The 24,227-nt window shown below is 40.5% G+C and overlaps 1 protein-coding gene across 7 annotated transcripts in view; it reads right to left on the minus strand.

Annotated features, from left to right (window-relative positions):
* The window catches only part of ptpn5 (protein tyrosine phosphatase non-receptor type 5), a 102,509-nt gene that overhangs the window by 13,561 nt on the left and 64,721 nt on the right, over positions 1 to 24,227 (minus strand). For 4 of the 7 annotated variants that reach the window (XM_078415157.1, XM_078415158.1, XM_078415163.1 and 1 more), the window contains 10 exons: positions 17,048 to 17,143; positions 15,889 to 16,184; positions 15,335 to 15,521; positions 14,047 to 14,131; positions 7,313 to 7,392; positions 4,974 to 5,111; positions 2,668 to 2,778; positions 601 to 764; positions 358 to 398; positions 122 to 230 (listed from right to left, as the gene is read on the minus strand). In XM_078415157.1, coding sequence (XP_078271283.1) covers positions 122 to 230; positions 358 to 398; positions 601 to 764; positions 2,668 to 2,778; positions 4,974 to 5,111; positions 7,313 to 7,392; positions 14,047 to 14,131; positions 15,335 to 15,521; positions 15,889 to 16,184; positions 17,048 to 17,143 — 1,307 coding nt within the window. Of the gene's footprint in view, positions 1 to 121; positions 236 to 357; positions 399 to 566; positions 765 to 2,667; positions 2,779 to 4,973; positions 5,112 to 7,312; positions 7,393 to 14,046; positions 14,132 to 15,334; positions 15,522 to 15,888; positions 16,185 to 17,047; positions 17,144 to 24,227 lie in introns of those variants that run through there. The other 3 variants (XM_078415159.1, XM_078415164.1, XM_078415165.1) reach the window with 2 other exon arrangements.

Below are 24,227 nucleotides of genomic sequence, written 5' to 3' on the forward strand. Positions count from 1 at the left end.
TGAAAATGTTTCATTTACTCTTGCCATATCTTTCGTATAAATTTATTTTATATTTTGTGCATTTTTATCCAATTTCATTGATGTAATGTTGCCTGAAGCTTTTATGCCTATTGACAATTACCTGTCTATCCTCAGTTGACAAGTTGTCCTTAGTACATCAACCACACCAGCGTACTTCAATTCTCTGTAACAGATGCTTGTGGCAATGAAACATCCTGTCCTTCCAATGCCTGCACTGCAAAACAATAACGAGTATACCAAATAAATATTTTATTGCACATAAAGTGATGGAACTAGATTTTGCACAATTACGACAAGTGAGTGACATAAAAACAAGAATTTGGTTGAGAACATCACCTTCTAGTGGAATCCATCTAAGGAAATCATTGAAGAGGTTGCTTTAATGAGAGAGAAGACTGGGTAAAGAGCCATGCTATGAAAAAGAAAAGTAAATCACGAAGCAGAGTTTAAATTTCCTCTCACGTGAGTGTTTAAAACCTGCAGGTGAAGGAGCTGGAATTTTAAGAGCCAGGTTCAAAGAAAAGTTTGTATTAGGAGAAGTGCAGTAAGGTTCTAGCTCTGAAATTGTATAAGTCCTACCTGCAGTGGACTATAACTGGTCCACTGTTGTCCTTCTTTGCTTGCATTCTAGCTTCTTCCACCTCCTGGACTAGTTGTAAAAGTGGTCGAGCATTGTCTGGTGTCTTCTGATCTGGCCACGATGTGTACCAGTAGTGCTTTAAATTTCGCTCCTCAAACCCATCCTAAAATTAGAAAAAAATAGAGTGAAAACTGGAGCGTGAGGAGACTTTGCAGGTCTGCACATGCAGTAGAATGTGTTAAATGAGGTACCACCAGGGGGCACTATATGATGGCTGCCTCGTCAATGGTCTGTCTCGTATTTTTCCTTCTTTGTGTTTTTAGATTGTTGTAAAATGTATGTTTTAGTTTATCTTTAGTTTTGTATTATGTGGGGGGGGGGGGGGTGGGGGAATCTTTTTTTTCTCTTTCCTCGACAGAGATGCATCTTTTTCCGTGTTGTATCTCCGTTTGCACTGCGGCCTAACACCGTGGAGCTGGCGGCCTCTTGCTGGGACCTCAGAGCACCAACCGCGGGGGCCTGCGAACTTTAACAACGTGGAGCTCGCGCTCCCTGGTTAGAGACCGACTTCGGTTGCTCCAATTTCGATCGCTCTGATGCGGGAGCTTTGATCGCCGCGACGCAGGAGTTTCGATCGCTGGCTGCGTGAGCTTCACTCACCCCGACTGCGGATGGTTCGACTCCCCCGACCGCGGGAGAAAAGGAGGAAAGAAAATAAGACTTTATTGCCTTCCGTCACAGTGGGGAATGAGGAGGAGGATGTTTATGTCAAATTTTTATGTAGTTGGTGTGTCTTGTTGCTTTTTTGGTATGACTGTATGGCAAACCATATTCCTTGTTTGTTGCAAAACATACTTGGCTAATAAATTATGATTATGATTATGATGAAGAATTATAGAGTTGTATTTGTGCATGAGAAAGACCGTGTAAACAAGAACAGCTTAAAGAAGAGAATTTATCTAAATCCTGAAAGGAATGCACTATTATTATTCAAGTAAGAGGTGAATGTTCAGAATATATTTTGATTTTGTTTTTATTTATGTTTTGATCTTTTAATTTGTGGAATTAAATCTTCAAGAAGTTGTTTTAAATTTTACTCCCTGTTAACTGAAAAATAAGACATTATGTTCATGTTGCAGGGACTGTTTCAGTTCATTCCTTTTCCAATAAACAATTTATAAAATAGCTTCAAGTCTAGAATTTTGGTTGGGAAATTGTGGCCATGAAGAGACACTAGTTGTTTGGATGCTGGGATTAAGGATGTGGTTGGAATTTTATGGGTGACTAGACGAAGTGGACCCGTTGGGCCCAAACTTCTCCTGCATTGGTACAGGATAACTATTGATAGGAAGATGAAAGTCAAGATCCTTCTTGAGAATATCATATTTGAGCAACAAATTCACTGTTTTTTATTAAATTGTTATTTGTCGGAAGAACGTATTCCAGGACCTCTGTGATACTCCTACAACCCTTTAAACACTGGACTAGAGCGCTGGTGACAGAAGTTCCAGCTTCTCATGCAGCACTCAGATATTGGTGGTTTTCTTTATGATGCAGTAGAAACTGGGATATTACCCAGGAGCCATTTTGGATTGGGTGACTTCATTTTGCAGCAATAAAAATTAGTGTTACGTATTCAAAAAGACCCTCACTTCCCCCCCCCCCCCCCCCCCCAATCCCTCAGCTTCAACCCATGGACTTATTTTTACTTTTAATTTCCTCTGATGTTTGAATTCTTCAACAGTGAATCTGAAACATTTCTAATGATTTATTTCATTTTCGATTTTCAAACCTCCAATTGATTTTCAAATCTCCTATTAGACCAAAATGTGTTTATGCATTGGTTATATTTTTAAATCTTTGATTCTTGCAGTCATCTATATGGCATGGAGTGATTGTGGATATCAAACAGTGAAAATGTACGGTTTCATGGGATTTAATTAGTTTATGTAGTAAAAGAGATGTTGGATTATAACGTTAATAGTATGAATAAATAGTATTCTTCAACAATACTTGATCCAACAATAATGTCAAAAATCAAGGTCCAAAAAACAGCATCCTCCCACCTTCAAGGTGATGTTTCTCAAACTATAATCATCTGCATGTAGAACGTTGTTGATAATGACTTCAATTCCTTGATAATTGGCTTGATCCTCAGGCCAATACACTGTACATTTCTGAAATAATGAAACAGAGTATGCATTTGAAAGAGATTTGTTGAGGACTGCACAAAAACAAGGGGGTTTCGGTTTAAACTGAGGAGAAGGAGCTTTACAAGGGATTTGAGTTTTTTTTTGTTTACACACAGAGTGGTTGATATCTTGATGTTTCCAGTCCACATTGATGGAAGGATTCATGTTGCTTCCTCAGTACTTGTATAACTAAATTCCTTTTAGGTATAGTAAAGGATCTTTTATTGTCTCTGTAAAAACTAGGTGTGAGGGGGCTAGTAAGGAGCATGTGTTCTCATTGCTAATCCCCTCCCCTCTATATCTGTTTCAACCTATCACCTACCAGCCTCTGTCTCAGCACTCATGGCTTCTGGCTCCCTCTTCCTATCACCCCTGTCTTCACTGCTTCTACCTTTCATCTACCAGCCTTTGTTCCACTTCTACCTCATGTTTCTAATAGTATCTTCCCTCTACACTGTCAAGATCCTATCGCAAAAATATATAAATCATCAACTGAACCAAGATCACATTCACAAGCTAATCAAGTTACCCCGCCATCTTACGTCAGACATTCCACACCATTGTATCCTTCAAAAATATTTCTCAGATCTCAAACTTCCCAGCGTTCAATCATGTAACACATCACACACAATTACAGCTACCAATACACTTATTCACATTCAGTACTTTTTTTCAATTTTAGAAGACAAGTGCCGGAAGCACCTAACTAAGGTAGGGGAGTTTACTCTGTAATGGAAGAACTCATGGCCTGAGGAAGAGACATTTCCAGAAGTAATTGGACAATTCAGCTTTATTGCTTTCTCACAAACTGAATATGACGTGATTACACATTGTGTAAAGGAGATAGCGGAAGAGCCATGGCCACGTGGCCTTTACCTTTCAAATGCATTGTGGGAGGACACTTCAACTGCCCTCTTCAAATGCACCACAAGCATTTGTCACACTTGCTTTAATCACTTAGGCTGCACTTCAAGAAGTACCATAAAGGTCGAGCATTTTGGGGCAACCACTGAGAATGAATAGTTTAATTTCTGTAAAGACTATTGGTTGTTATAATGTGTAGGAAGCAACTGCAGATGCGAGTTTAAACAGAAGATAGACACAAAAAGTTGGAGCAACTCAGTGGGTCAGACAGCATATTTGGAGAAGAGGAATAGGCAATGTTTCGGATCAAGACCCTTATAATGTTTTCTTTTTGTGTCTTTAATGAAAAGATTAATTGTGGTAATTAGTTGGTGGTGGAATTTGAAGCCATTTTATTGTGCTCTTGGAAGGAGAGGAATTGAATATGGTATTGGGTTTCTCTCTAAAGATATTGGGTCCTAGGAATTTTGACATGTGACAACAGTGCTCGGAAGCCTGATGGTGGAAAAGCTCTTTAAGAAGCTTCTTTCAATTTGATGGAGGCAAATGTCTCTCAGATGTAAGCTGACTACCTGAATAGTCTGGCTATTGCTGCAAGGACTATTTCATATTCCACCAGAAAATCAGGACAAGAGAAGTAATTGAAGCCCTGCTCATTTCATGGGAACTTGGCTGCTAAGTGATTACAAGTGCTCATGGGGCCTGAGCATCAAGTAGGTGTAGGATAGTGTTAATGTACGGGGATCACTGGGCGGCACGGACTTGGAGGGCCGAAAAGGCCTGTTTCCGGCTGTAGATATATGATATGATGATGATGATGATATGATGATACTTAATTTCATTTCCCTGCCAACTTCCTCCTGACTAAATGTAGAAACAATTAACTGGAGATACTGGTTTACAAAAAAAGACACACAGTGCTGAAGTAACTCAGTGAGTCAGACAGCATCCCTGGAGGACATGGGTAGGTGACGTTTCGGATTAGGACCCTTCTTAGGGTCCCTATCCAAAACATCTGGTGTGGCACTGAGGCATACAGACAAGGAGGAGTTAATCCCCTCTTTGATTAGAGTTAGCTATCCTGGATAAAACGTGGGTCAGGTGCAAACAAGATCAAGTTTGTGGTTGATTAAAAAAGTTGGCTGGCCCTCACTGAGTAAACTAACAGATGCATAAAGAACGTGGTTAAAGCTATTGGTGGAATACCAGGATGAATATAAAAATAAATACAAATATTTTCTGAGTAAAGCAATTTTGTCTTGTCTGGAAATGTCCCTCTATTTGCAAGTCAGTGGTGCTGACAGCGGTCCAAGTACCTCATTCCTCTCTTCTAGGTTTGTGATCATGACAACAATGGTTGACTTTTCTTGCCAAATCATTGTCCAGAAATCTGACACAGTGTTCGCAATTGGTCCCTGAGTAGCAATGTACACCTTTTCCTCCCCTCCGTAGCCCTGTAAACAAATTACATTATTAGTTTAATGATGTTATAAATGGAAGAAACATGATAATAAAGTCTGTAAATCTCTTGTAGAACATAGCTGTTTCAGCAGTCACATGAAGGTGTGCATGAAAACAGCTATCAAATTTGCACTTAATTCCTGCGGAGTCCAGAGAAGCAGAAAGTGAGTTCATCATCTAAAGTACATTCTGTATAGACCAAGTAAAAAAGAACAAGTTGTTCTGATAAATTATTTATTTCTTACTGACAGGTCTTGCACATGAATCTGCAAGAATCTGTAGGTTGATAATGCAACTTCTCCTGCATGAAGCTAGTTTTTTTCAACAGTGGATAGAATGCACACAAATAAACTGAGATTGGCCAAAGGTTAAGTGAGCACCTCAGATATCTGATTTGCTTATGGATATATAGGATCAGGAATGACATAATTGAATTTTGAGCATCTACAGCCTGAAAATGACAGCTGGCTGACTATTCCACATCAAGTAGTGTCCTAGGTTGGGGTGTGGAAGTTGGGAGATGCCCGAGAAGAGCAGAATTTAAATAAAATTACAATTTACTTCCTCATCCATTTTACATGATTATTGCCGTGAACCTCAAATTGGATGTTTTTTGCAGCTCAAGTGGGTCTTACCCACCTTAACATTAGATGCTGGCACTAGATCACACTGAGCTCATATGACACATTTCAGGCTCGGGTATCCTAGTATAATACTTTGCACCAGCAATGAGATTATTAACCTCCACAAATTGCACAGTGCATAATTCCTGCTAGTTGCTTTGCAGTCTTATTGCTGCATATGACCCACTGAGGAGAATAGGCTGTCCAAAATTTCAACTCCCTGCATCAGCTCATCTGCTGCTGAAACTTTCATCTATTTCCTACAGTTTTTAGACTTGATTATTCCAGATTTGGCCAGTTCCTTTCCACTTTGTAAAGCAGAGGTCACCAAATCACTGCTGCCAAAATCTGACTTGCATCATTCCTTTCACCCGTCATCTCTCTGTTTCCTAACCATACCATTTGGATCAGCAATGGCTTTTTTTTTAAATCGCCTTTATTTTTTATCCCTTTATAGTTGTTTTTAGAGTCGTAGAGGAAGGAAACAGGCCCTTCAGCCCAACTAGCCATAACCAAACGAGGCCATTTTCAAGGAACTATGCACCTGCACTCCTAGATCCTTCTACTCTAAAACACTCCCTAGGGCCCTGCCATTCACTATGAAGATCCTGCTCTGGTTCGACTTCCCAAAATGCAGTACCTTGCACTTATCTGTATTAAACTCCATTAACCATTCCTCAGCTCACTTGCCCAACCAATCAAGATCCTGCTGTAATTTTTGATAACCATCTTCGCTATCTATGATACCACCCACTTTAGTGTTATCTGCAAACCTACTAATTATGTCTTCTACACACTCATCCAAATTGTTAATATAAACCATAAACAGCAATGGGCCCAGCACTGATCCTGGAGGCACACCACCAGACACAGACTTTCATTCCAAAAAACAACCTTCCACCATTACCCTCTGCATCCTTCCATGTAGCCAATTCTCTATCCAGTCGCTCTCCCGGATCCCTCGTGATCTAACCTTCCAGAGTAGTCCACCATGCGGAAACTAATCAGATGCCTTGCTGAAGTCTATGTAGACAACACCTACAGCTTTGGCCTCATCAACCTTCATCTCTGTAATCTCGTTCAGCTCCATTAACCTCTGAGATATCCGTGATGCCTCTTGATAATCTCCATTTTAATCACCTCACCATTTCAGCTGCCAGATCCCTGAACTGTGAAATTCCATCCCTCAACCTCTTTGCCACTCTGTCTCCTGTAAGTTTTTCTATGACCAAGCTTTTGATTATCCAACAATGTCTTACATGGGCTTTTTGTTCAACAAAGCAGCAATAACGTGCCTTTTGGCATTTTGTTGTCACATCAATAGCAATTCTGGAAAAACAGCATCTGTTTCTGCTCAACACTTAAGATGGTGGACAGCAAATAGCCCTTAACAAACAATACCACAATAATAATGTGCCAAATGATGCTCTTGGCCTGGTGAATACATAGGAATTCTAAAGGTTCACAGTGGTGGAAGTAAAAGAATTTTGATTATTAAAATGTCATTTTTACGATTAGTCAAGATATCCTTAGTATCCCCTTAAAACTGTTATTCTAGATGGTGCACTTACCCTAATGTAGTTAGCATTAATGTATGAGATAAGTGGATCATCTGGTGATTTAATGGTAAGGCACACTCTGCTGTGGGGGTCTGAAAATGAAATGGCAAAATATAAAACATCTAAGATCATTGTATTATTAGAAGATAAACTCCAATTTAGAAATATGGATTGCTCAGCATTGTGATACAAGCAGAATTTATTCATAAAAATCCATAGTTATAGAGTACAGCAGAAAGATATCTTCCAAATAAATTTACCGCATTGCTTCAAAATGTAGGATCAGTTATAACATTATCAATTATGTACTTGCTTGAAAAATGCTACAATGCATTATTGAACATCTTTTTTAAGGTGATTGTGGTGCACTATTTTGAGAATGTAATTGGCAGGGAGGATAAGAGAGAAACAGTAGAATCATGGGAAAATAGAGGAATTAATAATAGGAGCAGATCATTCACCTCTTCAAGCTTGCTTCAGCTTTCAATAGGATAATGGCTGATCTCAACACCATATCCCTCCACTCTACCCGTTTCCTTATGTCAAGATGCCAATCTCCTTCCTAAATATAATCCTCAACAGCTTTCTTTGGTCACGAATTTCACCATTTCACCACCTCAGAGTGAAGATATTTCTCATCTCATTCATAAATATCTTGTAATTTGGTTTGAAACTGTGGCCCCCTTCAGGAAGGACAGACAATCACCTTACATCCAGTCTGTCAAGCCTGTAAGTCAAGTCAAGTCAAGTTTATTTAGTTTCATTGGTCTCTTATTCACTTAAACGCGAGTGAATGTAGGCCTTTTAATTATTCCCTTTCATCAGAATTTCTCAGAATGTTAGGGCCAGTTCCTAACCAGGATCCACACCTCAGCCAACACCCCAAGCATCAAGATTTTGACCATGTTCACCCATAAATAGTGGGCAAGCTACATTGTCCACATTCTTGAAACCAAACTCCCAAAACACAGCAGAGATTCATTAGGATCCATATTTAAAAGCTTATCTTTTAATGATTCCACAAATAATTTTATTGTCTAATGAACTTTAGCAAGGTTTTTAAGTCTTTGAAAGAGGCATGCATACAACGGAAAATAAATGAAAAGATGAGCTGACATTCAGAAAGCAAGTGTCTGTTTGGAAACAACATTAACTCCTCAATCAGAAAACATCAGTGGTGCCATACAGATCAACACATATCTGTCAACAGCAATGTAATACCTCTCTAGCAGAAACGAGTGAACTTTAATGGAGACCTAAATTAGCTGTCTCCTCCATAACAATCAATTTCCTTTTGATCAGCTTGCCTTGTGGACTTTTGCTAATCTTGGCTCTGTTAATGAGTTGATAATGATGTGTAAGAAGTATTCCCTTATTGGGGAATGAGCTCCAAAGTATATTTGAATAGTTCAAGTGCAGTGCAGTTCCCTATTGTTCAGATCTGATTTCTTGTGTGATAATTACATGTTTATGAAATTACAAGAAGATTGATGCCACCCTTTTTGCTTCAGTCATGTGCTTTTGACATGCAAAGTACTGATTGATTGAAAATCTCTTCATGTACATGCGCTCTGACCATGATTGCAGTTGACATTTGATTTTACGCTAAATTGAATCTAAAGTAGTTAAAAATGTGACACGTGAGTGAATTTCCAAGCCAATACTTCTTGGATGGTGAGAACAGTTAGCCTGACTTCGGTGGTGGGGAAGATGCGGGAGTCAATTATCAAAGATGTAATAGCGGCGCATTTGGATAGTAGTAACAGGATCAGTCATGGATTTACAAAGGGGAAATCATGCTTGACAAATCTTCTGGAATTTTATGAGAATGTAATAAGTAAAATGGACAAGGGAGAGCCAGTGGATGTAGTGTACCTGGACTTTCAGAAAGCCTTTGATAAGGTTCCACACAGGAGAATAGTGGGCAAAATTAGAGCACATGGTATTATAACATATAACATATAACATATAACAACTACAGCATGGAAACAGGCCTGTCCGGCCCTACCAGTCCACGCCGACCATTCTCCCTGACCTAGTCTCATCTACCTGCACTCAGACCATAACCCTCTAATCCCCTCTTATCCATATACCTATCCAATTTACTCTTAAATAATAAAATCGAGCCAGCCTCCACCACTTCCACCGGAAGCCCATTCCATACAGCCACAACCCTCTGAGTAAAGAAGTTCCCCCTCATGTTACCCCTAAACCTTTGTCCCTCAATTCTGAAGCTATGTCCCCTTGTTGGAATCTTCCCCACTCTCAAAGGGAAAAGCCTACCCACGTCAACTCTGTCCGTCCCTCTCAAAATTTAAAAAACCTCTATCAAGTCCCCCCTCAACCTTCTACGCTCCAAAGAATAAAGACCCAACCTGTTCAACCTCTCTCTGTAGCCTAAGTGCTGAAACCCAGGCAACATTCTAGTAAATCTCCTCTGTACCCTCTCCATTTTGTCGACATCCTTCCTATAATTTGGCGACCAGAACTGCACACCATACTCCAGATTCGGCCTCACCAATGCCCTGTACAATTTCAACATTACACCCCAACTTCTATACTCGATGCTCTGATTTATAAAGGCAAGCATACCAAACGCCTTCTTCACCACCCTATCCACATGAGATTCCACCTTCAGGGAACAATGCACAGTTATTCCCAGATCCCTCTGTTCCACTGCATTCCTCAATTCCCTACCATTTACCCTGTACGTCCTATTTTGATTTGTCCTACCAAAATGCAGCACCTCACACTTATCAGCATTAAACTCCATCTGCCATCTTTCAGCCCACCCTTCCAAAAGGCCCAAGTCTCTCTGTAGACTTTGAAAATCTACCTCACTATCAACTACTCCACCTATCTTAGTATCATCTGCATATTTACTAATCCAATTTGCCACACCATCATCCAGATCATTAATGTAAATGATAAACAACAGTGGACCCAATACAGATCCTTGGGGCACTCCACTAGACACTGGCCTCCAACCTGACATACAATTGTCAACCGTTACCCTCTGGTATCTCCCATTCAGCCATTGTTGAATCCATCTTGCAACCTCACTATTAATACCCATTAATATTGGGGGAAGGGTATTGACATTACTAGAAAAATGGTTGGCTGACAGGAAACAAAGAGTTGGGATTAACGGGTCCAATAGACAATAGACAATAGGTGCAGGAGTAGGCCATTCGGCCCTTCGAGCCAGCACCACCATTCAATGTGATCATGGCTGATCATTCTCAATCAGTACCCCGTTCCTGCCTTCTCCCCATACCCCCTGACTCTGCTATCCTTAAGGGCTAGCTCTCTAGCTCTCTCTTGAATGCATTTAGAGAATTGGCCTCCACTACCTTCTGAGGCAGAGAATTCCACAGATTTACAACTCTCTGACTGAAAAAGTTTTTCCTCATCTCCGTTCTAAATGGCCTACCCCTTATTCTTAAACTGTGGCCCCTGGTTCTGGACTCCCCCAACATTGGGAACATGTTTCCTGCCTCTAACGTGTCCAACCCCTTAATAATCTTATATGTTTCGATAAGATCCCCTCTCATCCGTCTAAATTCCAGTGTATACAAGCCTAGTCGCTCCAGTCTTTCAACATATGACAGTCCCGCCATTCCGGGAATTAACCTTGTAACCTACGCTGCACGCCCTCAAATGGAAGAATATCCTTCCTCAAATTTGGAGACCAAAACTGCACACAGTACTTCAGGTGCGGTCTCACTAGGGCCCTGTACAACTGCAGAAGGACCTCTTTGCTCCTATACTCAACTCCTCGTTATGAAGGCCAACATTTCATTGGCTTTCTTCACTGCCTGCTGTACCTGCATGCTTCCTTTCAATGACTGATACACTAGGACACCCAGATCTCGTTGTACGTCCCCTTTTCCTAACTTGACACCATTCAGATAATAATCTGCCTTACTATTCTTTTACCACCAAAGTGGATAACCTCACACTTATCCACATTAAACTGCATCTGCCATGCATTCGCCCACACACAACCTGTCCAAGTCACCCTGCAACCATGCATCCGCCCACACACAACCTGTCCAAGTCACCCTGCAACCCATCTTCCTCACAGTTCACACTGCCACCCAGCTTTGTATCATCTGCAAATCTGCTAATGGTACTTTTAATCCCTTTCAGAATGGCAGGCAGTGACTAATGGGGTGCCGCAAGGTTAAGTGCTGGGACCGCAGCTATTTACAATATACATTAATGATTTAGATGAAGGAATTAAAAGTAACATTAGCAAATTTGCAGATGACACAAACCTGTGTGGCAGTGTTGACTGTGAAGAGGGTGCTATGAGGATGCAGGGTGACTTAGACAGGTTGGGTGAGTAAGCAGATGCATGGCAGATGCAGTATAATGTGGATAAATGTGAGGTTATCCACTTTGGAGGCAAGAAAAGGCAGATTATTATCTCAATGGTGTCAGGTTAGGAAAAGGGGAAGTACAACGAGACCTGGGTGTCCTAGTACATCAGTCACTGAAATTAAGCATACAGGTACAACAGGCAGTGAAGAAAGCTTATGGCATGTTGGCCTTCATAAAGAGAGGGGATGAGTATAGGAGCAAAGAAGTCCTTCTGCAGTTGTTCGGCCCTGGTGAGACCACACCTGGAGTATTGTGTGCAGTTTTGGTGTCCTAATTTGAGGAAGGACATTCTTGCTATTGAGGGAGTGCAGCGTAGGTTCACGAGGTTAATTCCTGGGATGGCGGGACTGTCATATGATGAAAGAATGGAGCGACGGGGCTTGTATTCACTGGAATTTAGGATGAGAGGGGATCATAGAAATTATTAAGGGATTGGACATGCTAGATGCAGGAAACATGTTCCCGATATTGGGGGAGTCCAGAACCAGGGGCCACAGTTTAAGAATAGGGGGCAAGCCATTTAGAACTGAGATGAGGAAAAATGTTTTCACACAGAGAGTTGTGAATTTGTGGAATGCTCTGCCTCAAAAGGCAGTGGAGGCCGATTCACTGGATGCATTAAAAAGATAGTTAAATAGAGTTCTTAGGGCTAGCGGAATCAAGGGGTATGGGGAGAAGGCAGTAACTGTACTGATTGTGGATGATCAGCGATGATCACATTGAATGGCGGTGCTGGCTCGAAGGGCCGAATGGTCTACTCCTGCACCCATTGTCTAGGTAAATCTATGTATTGATGTAACCTGGAATATGTTTTACCCAGGTATCAGGGACTTCAAGAAAATACAACACACTAATATTTAATATGCAGGTACAGCAAACAATGAAAAAGATCGGATGGAACGTTGGCTTTCGTTACAATGGCATGGAACAAGTAAGGACATTTTACTGTAACTTTGTGCTTTGATGAAACTATAACTAGAATGTTTTGTGCAGCTTTAGACACCACTTAAGGAAGGATATAGCTGTATTAAGTTCTGAATTGAGGGATTGACATGTGAACGGAGGTTGATTAGTATTGGGCTACACACTTTGAAACATAGAAGAATGAAGAGTGATTTCACTTTGGGACAAAGTAAAATAAATGATGTAAATGCCCAAAGGCTGTTTCCTCAGTCTGGGTAGTCTATAACAGGGGGTAATAAGATAAATGCCATTAAAGATTAAGATGAGGAATCTTTTTATCATTGTATTGTAGAATTGGTCTATTCACCCATCGTGTCTCTCCCAGTAGAAAAAGATGTGCCCAGATCAATTACACATTCTGACATTTGATCCATAACACTGGCTCTTTAATTACACAACCAAATGTGAGAAGGGTTTCACCTTGACTATCTTTTTAGACTGTGTGCTGCAAACAGTTACCGCCTCTGGGTGAAAACTGTTTTTTTCCCATTCGTCGTCTTCTTCTAATTACTAGAAATCTCCAGGAATCTCTGGAATTCTGTAGTCTAAAGACTCATAGATCTTCAAGCATTAAGTATTTTGACGGCTGAGATTCATAAATTTTCAGACACTAAGAGGGTGTGAGATAGAATTGTGCAGGTAAGTGGACTGACGTATCCAATTGATTGTCAAAGTTTGTGAGGTTTCTCCTTGTTTAATTTTTATTCTTAAACATTATAGATTTTATTATAGACGTGTAAGGTATTTCACAAGCTAAATATTCACCACCCTTGAATGAGGAACTTAAATCTCATTCCTGTATATTCAAAATAATCAAGTAAATGCTTTGTTAATTGGGTATAACTTCATTCTCATCAAGATTTATTTATCTGTTTTTCCCTAAGGACAGTTATTTCACAACATAAAATAAGGACAGTATCTTTTCCCAAAAGATATCAAATGTGTCAATACAGCATTTTCTCCATTTGCTGATTGCCTTTCTTATCCACCATTTACTGTATCTATCCAGTGAGTGGCATGAATTTTGAAGATATCATACATATTTTTATGATGATCCCAATCTTATTCACAAGCAGATTAAAACTTTTGCATTTTTAATAAGTTTCAAACATAACATGTTGTGGGAGTGACAAAATGGTTGATCCTTCTCCCATGAGATTTATCTCAATGTGGCACTTCCTTGGCACTTGCAATCATCCTAACACATGGTCAAACAAAACAAAATCCTGCTTGAAAATTAAGAAATATCTTAGCTCTTAGTGCCAACAACCAATAACTCAAGGTGCTAAAAGCAAATGAGCTCAAATAATAGTTGAGGGTGTGAGTGAAAAAATCTCAAAGACAATTGCCACTAATGCGACAAAAGCTCAAAGTTTGGAAACGTTATGTTTACTCACTTGGTAGTATTGTCTTATAGCGATTCTTCAATCCAAAACCTGGAATATCAAATTCCTTTGGATCAACAAAATTCATTGGTATTTCCTGAAGTAGAGAGAATAGAAACACTGAGCAAAGATTTTATTAAAGATAAACTAAACAATAAATTGTGGCTGCCATGGTCTTAATGTTCCTTACTAATTTAAATTGATGTTATGAATGTGAATATCCAAACATCGAATGATCAGATCTCAAACTTTGACGAAGCAACACAGCTTAAAAAAACATTGAACTAGAGTATGAGTTTATACCCAAACTTTCTCAGCCCCAAAATAGGCTGTTTGTTTATGAGCTGCATCATCAAGTCACTATAAAGTATTTGGTGATATTACAGCTTCCACCAAGGTTAAGGCACAGGAAATATTGAGTATGAAAACCATTGATGGAATGTCAAGGAAGAAAAACAAAATAAGACATCCAAAAATATATTTGGATTATGGGGAGGGCCCCTATTCAATTGAAATAATGAAAGGCGTATTTGAAGAGCAAAAGTGGTGGAATAAAGAGGCAGTAATATAGTTAGTAAAAAAGATATGTTTTTCAGTGCAAGAATAAACCAGCAAATCAAGATCCTTTTTCTCCAGAGATGCTGCCTGACCCGCTGAATTACTCCGGCACTTTGTGTCTACTTTTGGTATAAACCAACATCTGCAATTCTTTGCTTCCACAAGATCATATCTTTGTCCAGGCTTTTTGAAAGAACTTTCTAGTTAGTTCTATACAGTACAATGTAGTTGTAATGTATCCAAAATTGTTCTGGAATTTAATCCTGAATCTGCTATCATCACTGTTACGGAGATATATTCCAGATCACAATAATTCACAGCATAAAGGAGCTTTTTCCATCTTGCATCTGGTTCCTTTGTCATTCACATTGTATCCTTGATTATCAATGCTTCTGCCTTGGAAACATTTTTTCTTATCATTAAACCACTTCATGGTTTGATATATCTGCAGTAAATATTCCTTTAATTTAAACTTATATTTCCCACATGCAGAGGTAATATGAAAGGAAACAAATCAGTTGGCAATACTCTAGTGGTGGACTGAGTGTATTCTGGGCATTGAGCATAGCCACAGCGAGGCACTAATCATAAGCCTAGTGCTGAGTACAAGCAGGGTGCATGTATAGTTGGCCGAGTTCTGAGCAGGAATCTCATGTATTGAATTCACTCACAGACAGATTGGTAAAAGGCAATGAAGTTCCTTTGCATTTTTGTGCTGAACCCACTTTTATATGTTACTTACAAGGAATTCTCTCTGGAGCATGAAGGAATCTATGGCTCGCTTGTGTAGTTTTTGTGCATTGAGTAGGTTGGATGCTGTTTGCAAGTATTCCCTTGCTGACTGTTCCCTGGGTGACAGCACCTCTCCGTCAGTTTCTTCACTTCCTGGTGTGCACATGTCAAGGGTCAGTGATACGTTTGAACCTCTCCTTTGGATAAAGAGAAAACAAAAATTGGAGTTAACGTAAGACAGTTGATTTCCTTCACAGATTTACTGCGGAACTCTAGCATATCTGAAAGTGAAATATATATAAAGGACTTTTTTATTCCAGGTTTCCAGCTCTCTACTACATTTTGGAGTACTTAGTTCATTGCACCCATAATAAAGGCAAGTCCACACACTATTTTTTAATAGAATGTCTTCTGCTAAACTAGTTTGAAAAGGTAGCATCCTGCTACTTGCAATATTGTGTTAACTGCCATTTCCTTTTGACATGCGCATCATGTCTGAAGCATTTACTTGGACACACATCATTTCCATCCACAAAGAAACCATGGTAATATTCAGTCACATACCTCTCCTGAAGTCCCACTGGTTTAACAGCCAGAGTCAACTGATCCACCGATTCGGATAACGAATCTGTGGAGCTCTCAAGGGTCTGAAGTTGGTTCTCTGTCTGTTCGTGGTACTCGGACTGGTAAAATACTTGGCCATCAATGTCATCCTGATCTGGATCTTTGAGTGCTGGTTCAGTGATTTCATCAGTTATTTCTTCAGGCCATTCAGAGTAGGTGAAGGAGGGTTGCCGGCTCATTGACTGACGCCTTGCCTCTGTTGAAAATTGTCGGACGACTTTAAGACAATAGAGGATCTAAGATAGAGAAAACATTTTTTTTAATGAATAGTGAAGACAGTTGCATCATCTATTGCACCATCTATATTTTGTGAATGTTTGTACAAATTAATATAAAAGATAATTGCACTATATGGGAAAAAAATACTCATGTTCATAGAGGGAAAACTAAAATATGCGTTACAAGGCGTGCCTAAAAGATGTAAAAAGAGTGGGAAGAGGGAAAGCAGAAGATATAGAAACATATAAAATTCTTAAGGGGTTGGAGAGGCTAGATGCGGGAAGATTGTTCCCGATGTTGGGGGAGTCCAGAACCAGGGGTCACAGCTTAAGGATAAGGGGGAAGTCTTTTAGGACCGAGATGAGAAAACATTTCTTCACACAGAGAGTGGTGAGTCTGTGGAATTCTCTGCCACAGAAGGTAGTTGAGGCCAGTTCATTGGCTATATTTAAGAGGGAGTTAGATGTGGCCCTTTTTGCTAAAGGGATCAGGGGGTATGGAGAGAAGGCAGGTACAGGCTACTGAGCTGAATGATCAGCCATGATCATATTGAATGGCGGTGCAGGCTCGAAGGGCCGAATGGCCTACTCCTGCACCTATTTTCTATGTTTCTATGTTTCTATGTAGGCAGGTAACTGCTTTCCTTGAAAGTGACGTTAAAGGTAGATAGGGTGGTCATGAAGTCTGTCGGCACATTGGCCTTCAACAAACAGACTATTGGGTATAGAAGTTGTGAAATCATGTTACAGTTGTACAACACTTTGGTGAGACCACATTTATTGTGTTCAGTTTTGGTCACTCTTTATATGAAAGATGTTGTTAAGCTGGAAATGTTTTTTCAAAAATAAATCAACTTATTTATAAGAAATGTTAAACTCACTCCAGATCCTGTCAGGACTGTTCCCAGTATAGCTGTTGCCAATAGAGGGCAACAGATCCCCGCATCCCACAGTCCTTGCTGCAGAGGCAACGCACCCTGGAGAGAAAAGGAAATTAACAAAAAAAATCAGAACAAGTAACAATTTCCAGAATATGTTTGTTCATTTTTTTACATGAAACATCTGAGATTCTCTTGGTCATTATGTGACACCAAGTGCCATGGCTGTACGTTTATAGCTGTGTTACGAGACACATGTTTCTCCTCCAAGTAGACAGTTAAATATGCAGTTTAAAGATCATATTCACTCTTCGTGACAAATGTTTTTCAATGAGGTGAACTGAAAATTACTTTGAAACCTTGGATTATACTAACAAGATTTAGCAGCAACCTTGACATTTCCTTTGGTGATGAGAATGTTTTTTTCCAAACATAAGAAAGTGAAGGATCAGCAAAGCTGAGGGGAATCAGATAGAGTCATAGAGTGATACAGTGTGAAAACATGGCCTTCGGCCCAACTTGCCCACTCCAGCTAATATGTCCCAGTTACACTAGTCACACCTGCCTGCGTTTGGTCCATACCCCTCCAAGCCTGTCCTATCCTGCCTAACTGTTTCTTAAACATTGGGATAGTCCCAGCTTCAACTACCTCCTCTGATGGCGGCGCTGCCCTAGCAGCTGCGGCTTACCTGCGGTCCGTTTGTCTTTGTGTTTTGTTGTTTTTTTGTCTTAATTGTAGATGTAATGTCGTGTTTTTGTGTTTGAGTACTATGTGTGTATGTGGGGGGGAGGGGGGGAACTGTAAAATTGTAATATGTGTCCCTTCTGAACGGAGACCCGACCTTTGTTTTCTGGGTCGGGTCTCCGTTTCTGCTGCGGCCTACCATCGGCCCAACTCCTGGAGCTGGCGGCCTCCAGGGCTCTGGTTCGCAGAGCCCGCGGACCGGACTCACCATCAGCGGAGCCGACCGGACTCACCATCAGCGGAGCCGGCCGTCTTCGAAGGCTGCGGGAGCGGCTGCGACTCGCCTTAGGCTCGGGCCGCGTGGATGCCGACATCGAGAGCTCCGGCAGCGGCAGCGGGTTCGCCCGCCCTGGATTGCGGGGCTTGGGTCGGCCCAATGCGGACTTTTCACCGTCCAGCGCGGCCTGTAACCATAACAGCCTGACCATGGGAGAAGACGGCAGGGGAAGGGAAAAGACATTCTGGCCTTCCATCACAGTGAGGAGGGGACTGGAGGAGACTCACTGTGATGGATGTTTCTTTTTTTTTTTTTGTGTGTTGGTTGGGGTTGTGTAATTTGCTTATTGCTTTTATTGTTGGACTGTGGGTGACTAAATTTCGTCCAAAAAAACTTGTTTTTTGGATGACAAATAAAGATATCTTGAATCTTGACAGCTTGTTTCATGCACCCACTCCCCTTTGTGTGAAAAAGTTACCCCTCAGATTCCTATTAGATCTTTTCCCCTTCACCTTAAACCTATCTCCTCTGGTCCTCGATTCTGGGCAAGAAACTCTGTGCATCTACCCAATCTATTCCTCTCATAATTCTATTTATTCACAAAATGCTGGAGTAACTCAGCAGGTCAGGCAGCATCTCGGGAGAGAAGGAATGGGTGACGCCTCGGGTCGAGACCCTCTCATAATTCTATTCAATTCTATTAGATCACCCCTCATCCTCCTGCGCTCCAGGGAGTAGAGTCCCAGCCTACTCAATGTCTCCCTTTAGCTCAGATCCTCTAGTTCTGGCAACATCCCCGTAAATCTTCTCTGTATCCTTTCTAACATGACAACATCTTTCCTATAACATGGTGCCCAGAACTGAACGCAATACTCCAAATGTGGTCTCAGCAACGTCTTATACAACTGCAACATGTGCAGCATAGGTTCACCAGGTTAATTCCCAGGATGGCGGGACTGACATATGATGAAAGAATGGATCAACTGGGCTTGTATTCACTGGAATTTAGAAGGATGAGAGCGGATCTTATAGAAACATATAACATTCTTAATGGATTGGACAGGCTAGATGCAGGAAAAAATTTCCCGATGTTGGGGGAGTCCAGAACCATGGATCACAGTTTAAGAATAAGCGGTAGGCCATTTAGGACTGAGATGAGGAAAAACTTTTTCACCCAGAGAGATGTGAATCTGTGGAATTCTCTGCCTCAGAAGGCAGTGGAGTCCAATTCACTGGATGTTTTCACGAGAGAGTTAGATTTAGCACTTAGGCCTAAAGGAATCAAGGGACATAGGGAAAAAGCAGGGACGGGGTACTGATTTTCGATGATCAGCCATGATCATATTGAATGGCGGTGCTGGCTTGAAGGGTCGAATGGCCTACTCCTGCACCTATTTTTCTATGTTTCTAACATGACCTCCCAACTTCTATACTCAATACTCTGACTGATGAAGGCCAATGTGCCAAAAGTCTTTTTGACCACCTTATCTACCTGCGACTGGACCTTCAAGGAACCATGCTCTTTCACTCCTAGTTCCTTCTGCTCTACAACACTCCCTAGAGCCCTACCATTCATTGTGTAGGTTCTGCCCATGTTAGACTTCCAAAAATGCCATACCTCACATTTCTAACCCACCTGGTCAATTGATCAAGATCCTGTTACAATGTTTCACAACCATCTTCACCATCTGCAAAACCACCCACTTTTGTATTAACAGCAAACATGCTAAATTTGCCATGTATGTTCTCATCCAAATTATCTCACATTGATGTAGATGACAAACAGTAACTGACCCAGCACCGAACCCTGAGGCACACCACTAGTCACAGGCTTCCAGTTCGAATTTCACTGTACCTTAATTGATACATGTGACAATAAACTAACCTTGACCTTGACTTTGAAACCTTCCACCATCATCCTCTGATTCCTTCTATGGAGCCAATTTTCTATCCATTCAGCCCTCTCTCCTTGGATCCACATTCTTTCTTGAAATATGCAAATATAAACTATAGATTCCCCACGATTGATCTTTTCCTATGAACAGCACCACTTATTCCTGTAGCTAAAGTGAAGAAGTGTTGTGATCCAAAACATTGCCTGACATGCTAAGTTCCTCCAGCAATTTGTTTTTTAGCTCAAGATTTCAATATCTGCAGTCTCTTGTGCTTTTATACTGTTTCAATCTGTTATATTAGCTTGGGCAATCAAATATCTATTTATGACAAATTTGATTTTTGAGTTTTTCTTCTTGGAAACTTTAATTCTGAAATTACAAATCATAATCTTTCTTTATGCTTCATGATTAAGAAGAAATGATTGATTGAGACGTTCAATCAATTTTCATCACTGAGATTTCATTCATCATAGCCTATTTTGCAAAGCTGGCAAAATTTTGATTCATTCAGTAATGGTTGTTCAAAACTGGCATCTGCAAAATGCTGTGCACCATTATCAGCAGCAAAAAAGTCTACAGCACAAGCTATCGTGACTCAATATATTCCTCATTCTGTCATTACTATCAGAACTGGAGATCAATCCTGGTTCAATGAGGAGCACAGAGGGGCATGTCAGGAACTACACAAGGTACAGCTAAAATGGTGAGGTGTTGGCCAGGTCAACCTGCATGCTAAATATCAACCAGCACGCACTAGATAAAGTTAAAGGATCTCATAACCGATGGATTACATGAAAACTGCAGTTCTATCACATCTAGCTCTGAATGGTAGTGGACAACTAAACAGCTAATTGGAGGAGGAAGTCCTAGAATGTCGTCATCCTTAAAGATGGTAGAGCCCGGCATATGAGTACTAAAGAAAAGGGTGACACATTTGCAACCATGTTCATCCATAAATATCCAATAGATGATCATCTCTACTTCTTCCTGAAATCTCCTCCATCACAGAAGCAAGTCTCCAGTCAATTCAATTCATTTGATAATAATGTCAAGAAACAGCTGAAAGCTCTGGATACAGAAAAGGTTATGGGATCAGACAATATCTCAGTCGTATTGAAAACCTATACTTCAGAAGTAGCATGCCTGTGGCCAAGCCGTTCTAGTTTCAACATTGGCATCTACCCAACAATGTGGAAATTTATACCCAGGAATCCCTCATTCACAAAAGACAGTGAATCTAATGTAACTATTCACCACCCACACAGTTTACGCTCAATCTGCAGCAAAAGGACAGAAGCACTATAAAATGGCAATAACTCACTTATAGACTATTTACAGATACCCAGATTGGAATTTACTAGGACCATTCGGTTCCAGACCTCATCACAATCTTAATTTAAACGTGGACCTACGAGTTAGGTAAGAGTTACTGCCTTGGATATCAAGACAACATTTGACTGAGTATGACTTCAAAGCGCCCTAATTAAACTGAAGTAAATTGACATCAAATGGAAATACTCCAGTGTCTGTAGTTCTACTAGGCACAAAGGGGATATCTGCATTTGTTGGAGGTCATCATCCCAGCCCAAGGACATAATGTAGGTAGGTGTTCCTCAGGGCAGTATCCGAGGCTGACCAATCTTCTGCTGCTCCATCAATTACCTTTTTAGAATGTGGGGATATTTGCAGATGATTGGGTAATGTTTTATTCCATTCACATTTCTTCAACACATGAAGCAGCCCACACTGGCACGAAGCAAGACCTGGCCAAATTAGGACATTTGCTAATAAGTGGCAAGTAACATTTGCTACCATGTTGAGACAGGCACCGGATGTGTGATACATCTCAGCTTCTTCCGGAGATCTGCATCATTGCAGAAGTCATCTCCAGCCAATTTATTTTTTAATAAATGGGAAGTTACACATGTTTTTTTTTTCAGATTTCTGGTTTCTTCCCTGTCCCAAAGAACTGCAGGTTGGGAGTGTAGGAAAATAACCAGATGCTGGTACAAATCGAAGGTATCACAAAATGCTGAAGTAACTCAGCAGGTCAAGCAGCATCTAGGAGAGAGGGAATGGGTGACGTTTTGGGTCGAGACCCTTCTTCAGACTGAAAAAGGATCTCGACCCAAACGTCACCCATTCCCTCTCTCCCAGATGCTGCCTGACCTGCTGAGTTACTCCAGCATTTTGTGATACTGCAGGTTGGGAGTTTAATTGGCCAGTGTATGCCAGTGAGTGGTATTACATCAGTTGAGTCAATCGGTATGAAGGTAGAATAAATTGGAGTTGGTGTAAATTAATGCAAGTGGATACTAGATGGTCGGCAAAGATTTGGTGGGCCATTGGCCCTGTTTCTCTGCCATATGACTGTGGCTCCATATGCACCACGACCACCAGGCAAGAGAATGAGTCTTTCTAGAATTTCAAATCAAGCCCTTTTCCTTCATTTGAGTTCAAAATGCAGAGAGCATCAGGCCAGTAACAGAGTTAGATAATGTTTAGAAATAGAAGACAGGATCAGGAGTATGTCAATCAGCTTGTTAAACCTGCTCTGGAATTCAATATGATCATGACTATTTATCCACTTAATCCTTGTTCCATCCATCTCCTTTTAACCCTTGATGCATTTTGCATCTAGAAATGTATCTATTAACTTCTTAAATGTATTCAACAACTACGCCTCTGCAGCTGACTGTGATTGAGAATTCCACGGTACTCCATCCTCCAAGTGAAGAAATTTCTCCTCGTATGCTCATCAATCTCTTGGCCTGTAACCTGAGACTGAGTCCTCATTTTTTATATGTCAGCAGGGGAAACATCCTCCCTACATCCATTCTTACCCTGTACATTTTAATTAGATTCCCTCTCATTCTTCGAAACTCTAGAGAATACAATCCTAGTCCTACAGTCTGGAGCATGTTCACCACACTCCCTCAGCCATGTAGATCTCTTTGGTAAGGACACCATTATTGCATATAATACTCAAAATGTGGTCTCACCATGGTTTTGTGCAATGCAATGAGACATCCTTGCCTCCTTGTACTCAGTACGTGTGCCATGTTTTTTCCCACTGCCAAATCTAATTTGCCTTGAAGTCTCTGCATCCTTCTCACAGTTCGTAATCCCACCCAGTTTACTGTTGTCAGCAAGCTTAGAAATGTTACATTAGGTTCCCTTATTCATATCACTGGTATATATGTGATGTATATCAGAGACACAAGCACTCATCCCTGTGGTACCCATTTACTTGCCACATGTCCCCGTGATAAAGACCCATTTATTCCTACCCTCTCTCCGGTCCGTCAATCAGTTTTCAAGCCAAATCAATATATTACCCCATACCTTAAGTTTTAATTCTATCAAAATTAAAAGTCCAAGTTCGGCACATCCGCTGCCTTTACCATATCTTTCTACCAGTTATATACTCAAAAAAAATCAACTAGATATTACAAGCACATTTTTTCTCACTGAAATATGTGTTGACTTTAATTACGTTGATATTTTCCAAGAGTTCAACTAGCCTTTGTAATGACTGTGAGGTACCTACACAAAACTTTCCTTGTTCTGCTATTTACACAACTTTACAAGCTATTACAGATAATTTATATGTTCAATGCAAGTTCACTCTTACATTCTATTTTATTCTGGTATTCTACTTCAATACTAAATCCCCTCCCAGAATCTTCTCTCAGGTTTGCTATTTTGTCTGGCAATCTTTTATGTCTGCTGTTTAGATCAAAAGCAATTTTAACTTATTATGATCGCCATGGTTGGGTTGCTTTTCCTTTTGTATTTTATGCCATGCAGAAATGTAATGTTCCTGGTTTCATTCCTTAAATATTAGCCATTGCTATCCATTATCGTGCTATTTAATGAAGCTCTTTCACAGCCAACACATTCTTCAGACCATCATAGTTTCCTTTGCTTATATCACAACCCCACAGCTTGTGTAAATTGTGCAAACAAAGAGCACATGAAGTTCTCTTTGCTTTTCTCCACTTCTCAACATCATGCCATTTATAATAACACGGTGTACACTCCACCCTGTCTTTGAGACTTAAATATCTGTCTTTTATAAATTCTTTTTTTGTTCCTATCCTGTTTAAGTAATGGTGGATGGACACCATAAGGATTACATTAGCAGGATTAGCCATAGCACCTTGGAGCAAATTAGTTATTATTGAAATAAAAATGCCTTAGACTTCATCTCTTGATTCTTTTACTATCGCCCTGTGCAAATAGAACTCCATTGTTTTTTTAAAAAAAGGCAGAAAAGTAAGGCAGATAGCTTTGCACATGTTATGTGTGAGATCTGACAGGTTG

The sequence above is a fragment of the Rhinoraja longicauda genome, chromosome 18, assembly GCF_053455715.1.
Source record: "Rhinoraja longicauda isolate Sanriku21f chromosome 18, sRhiLon1.1, whole genome shotgun sequence".
Taxonomy (NCBI): Eukaryota; Metazoa; Chordata; class Chondrichthyes; order Rajiformes; family Arhynchobatidae; genus Rhinoraja; species Rhinoraja longicauda.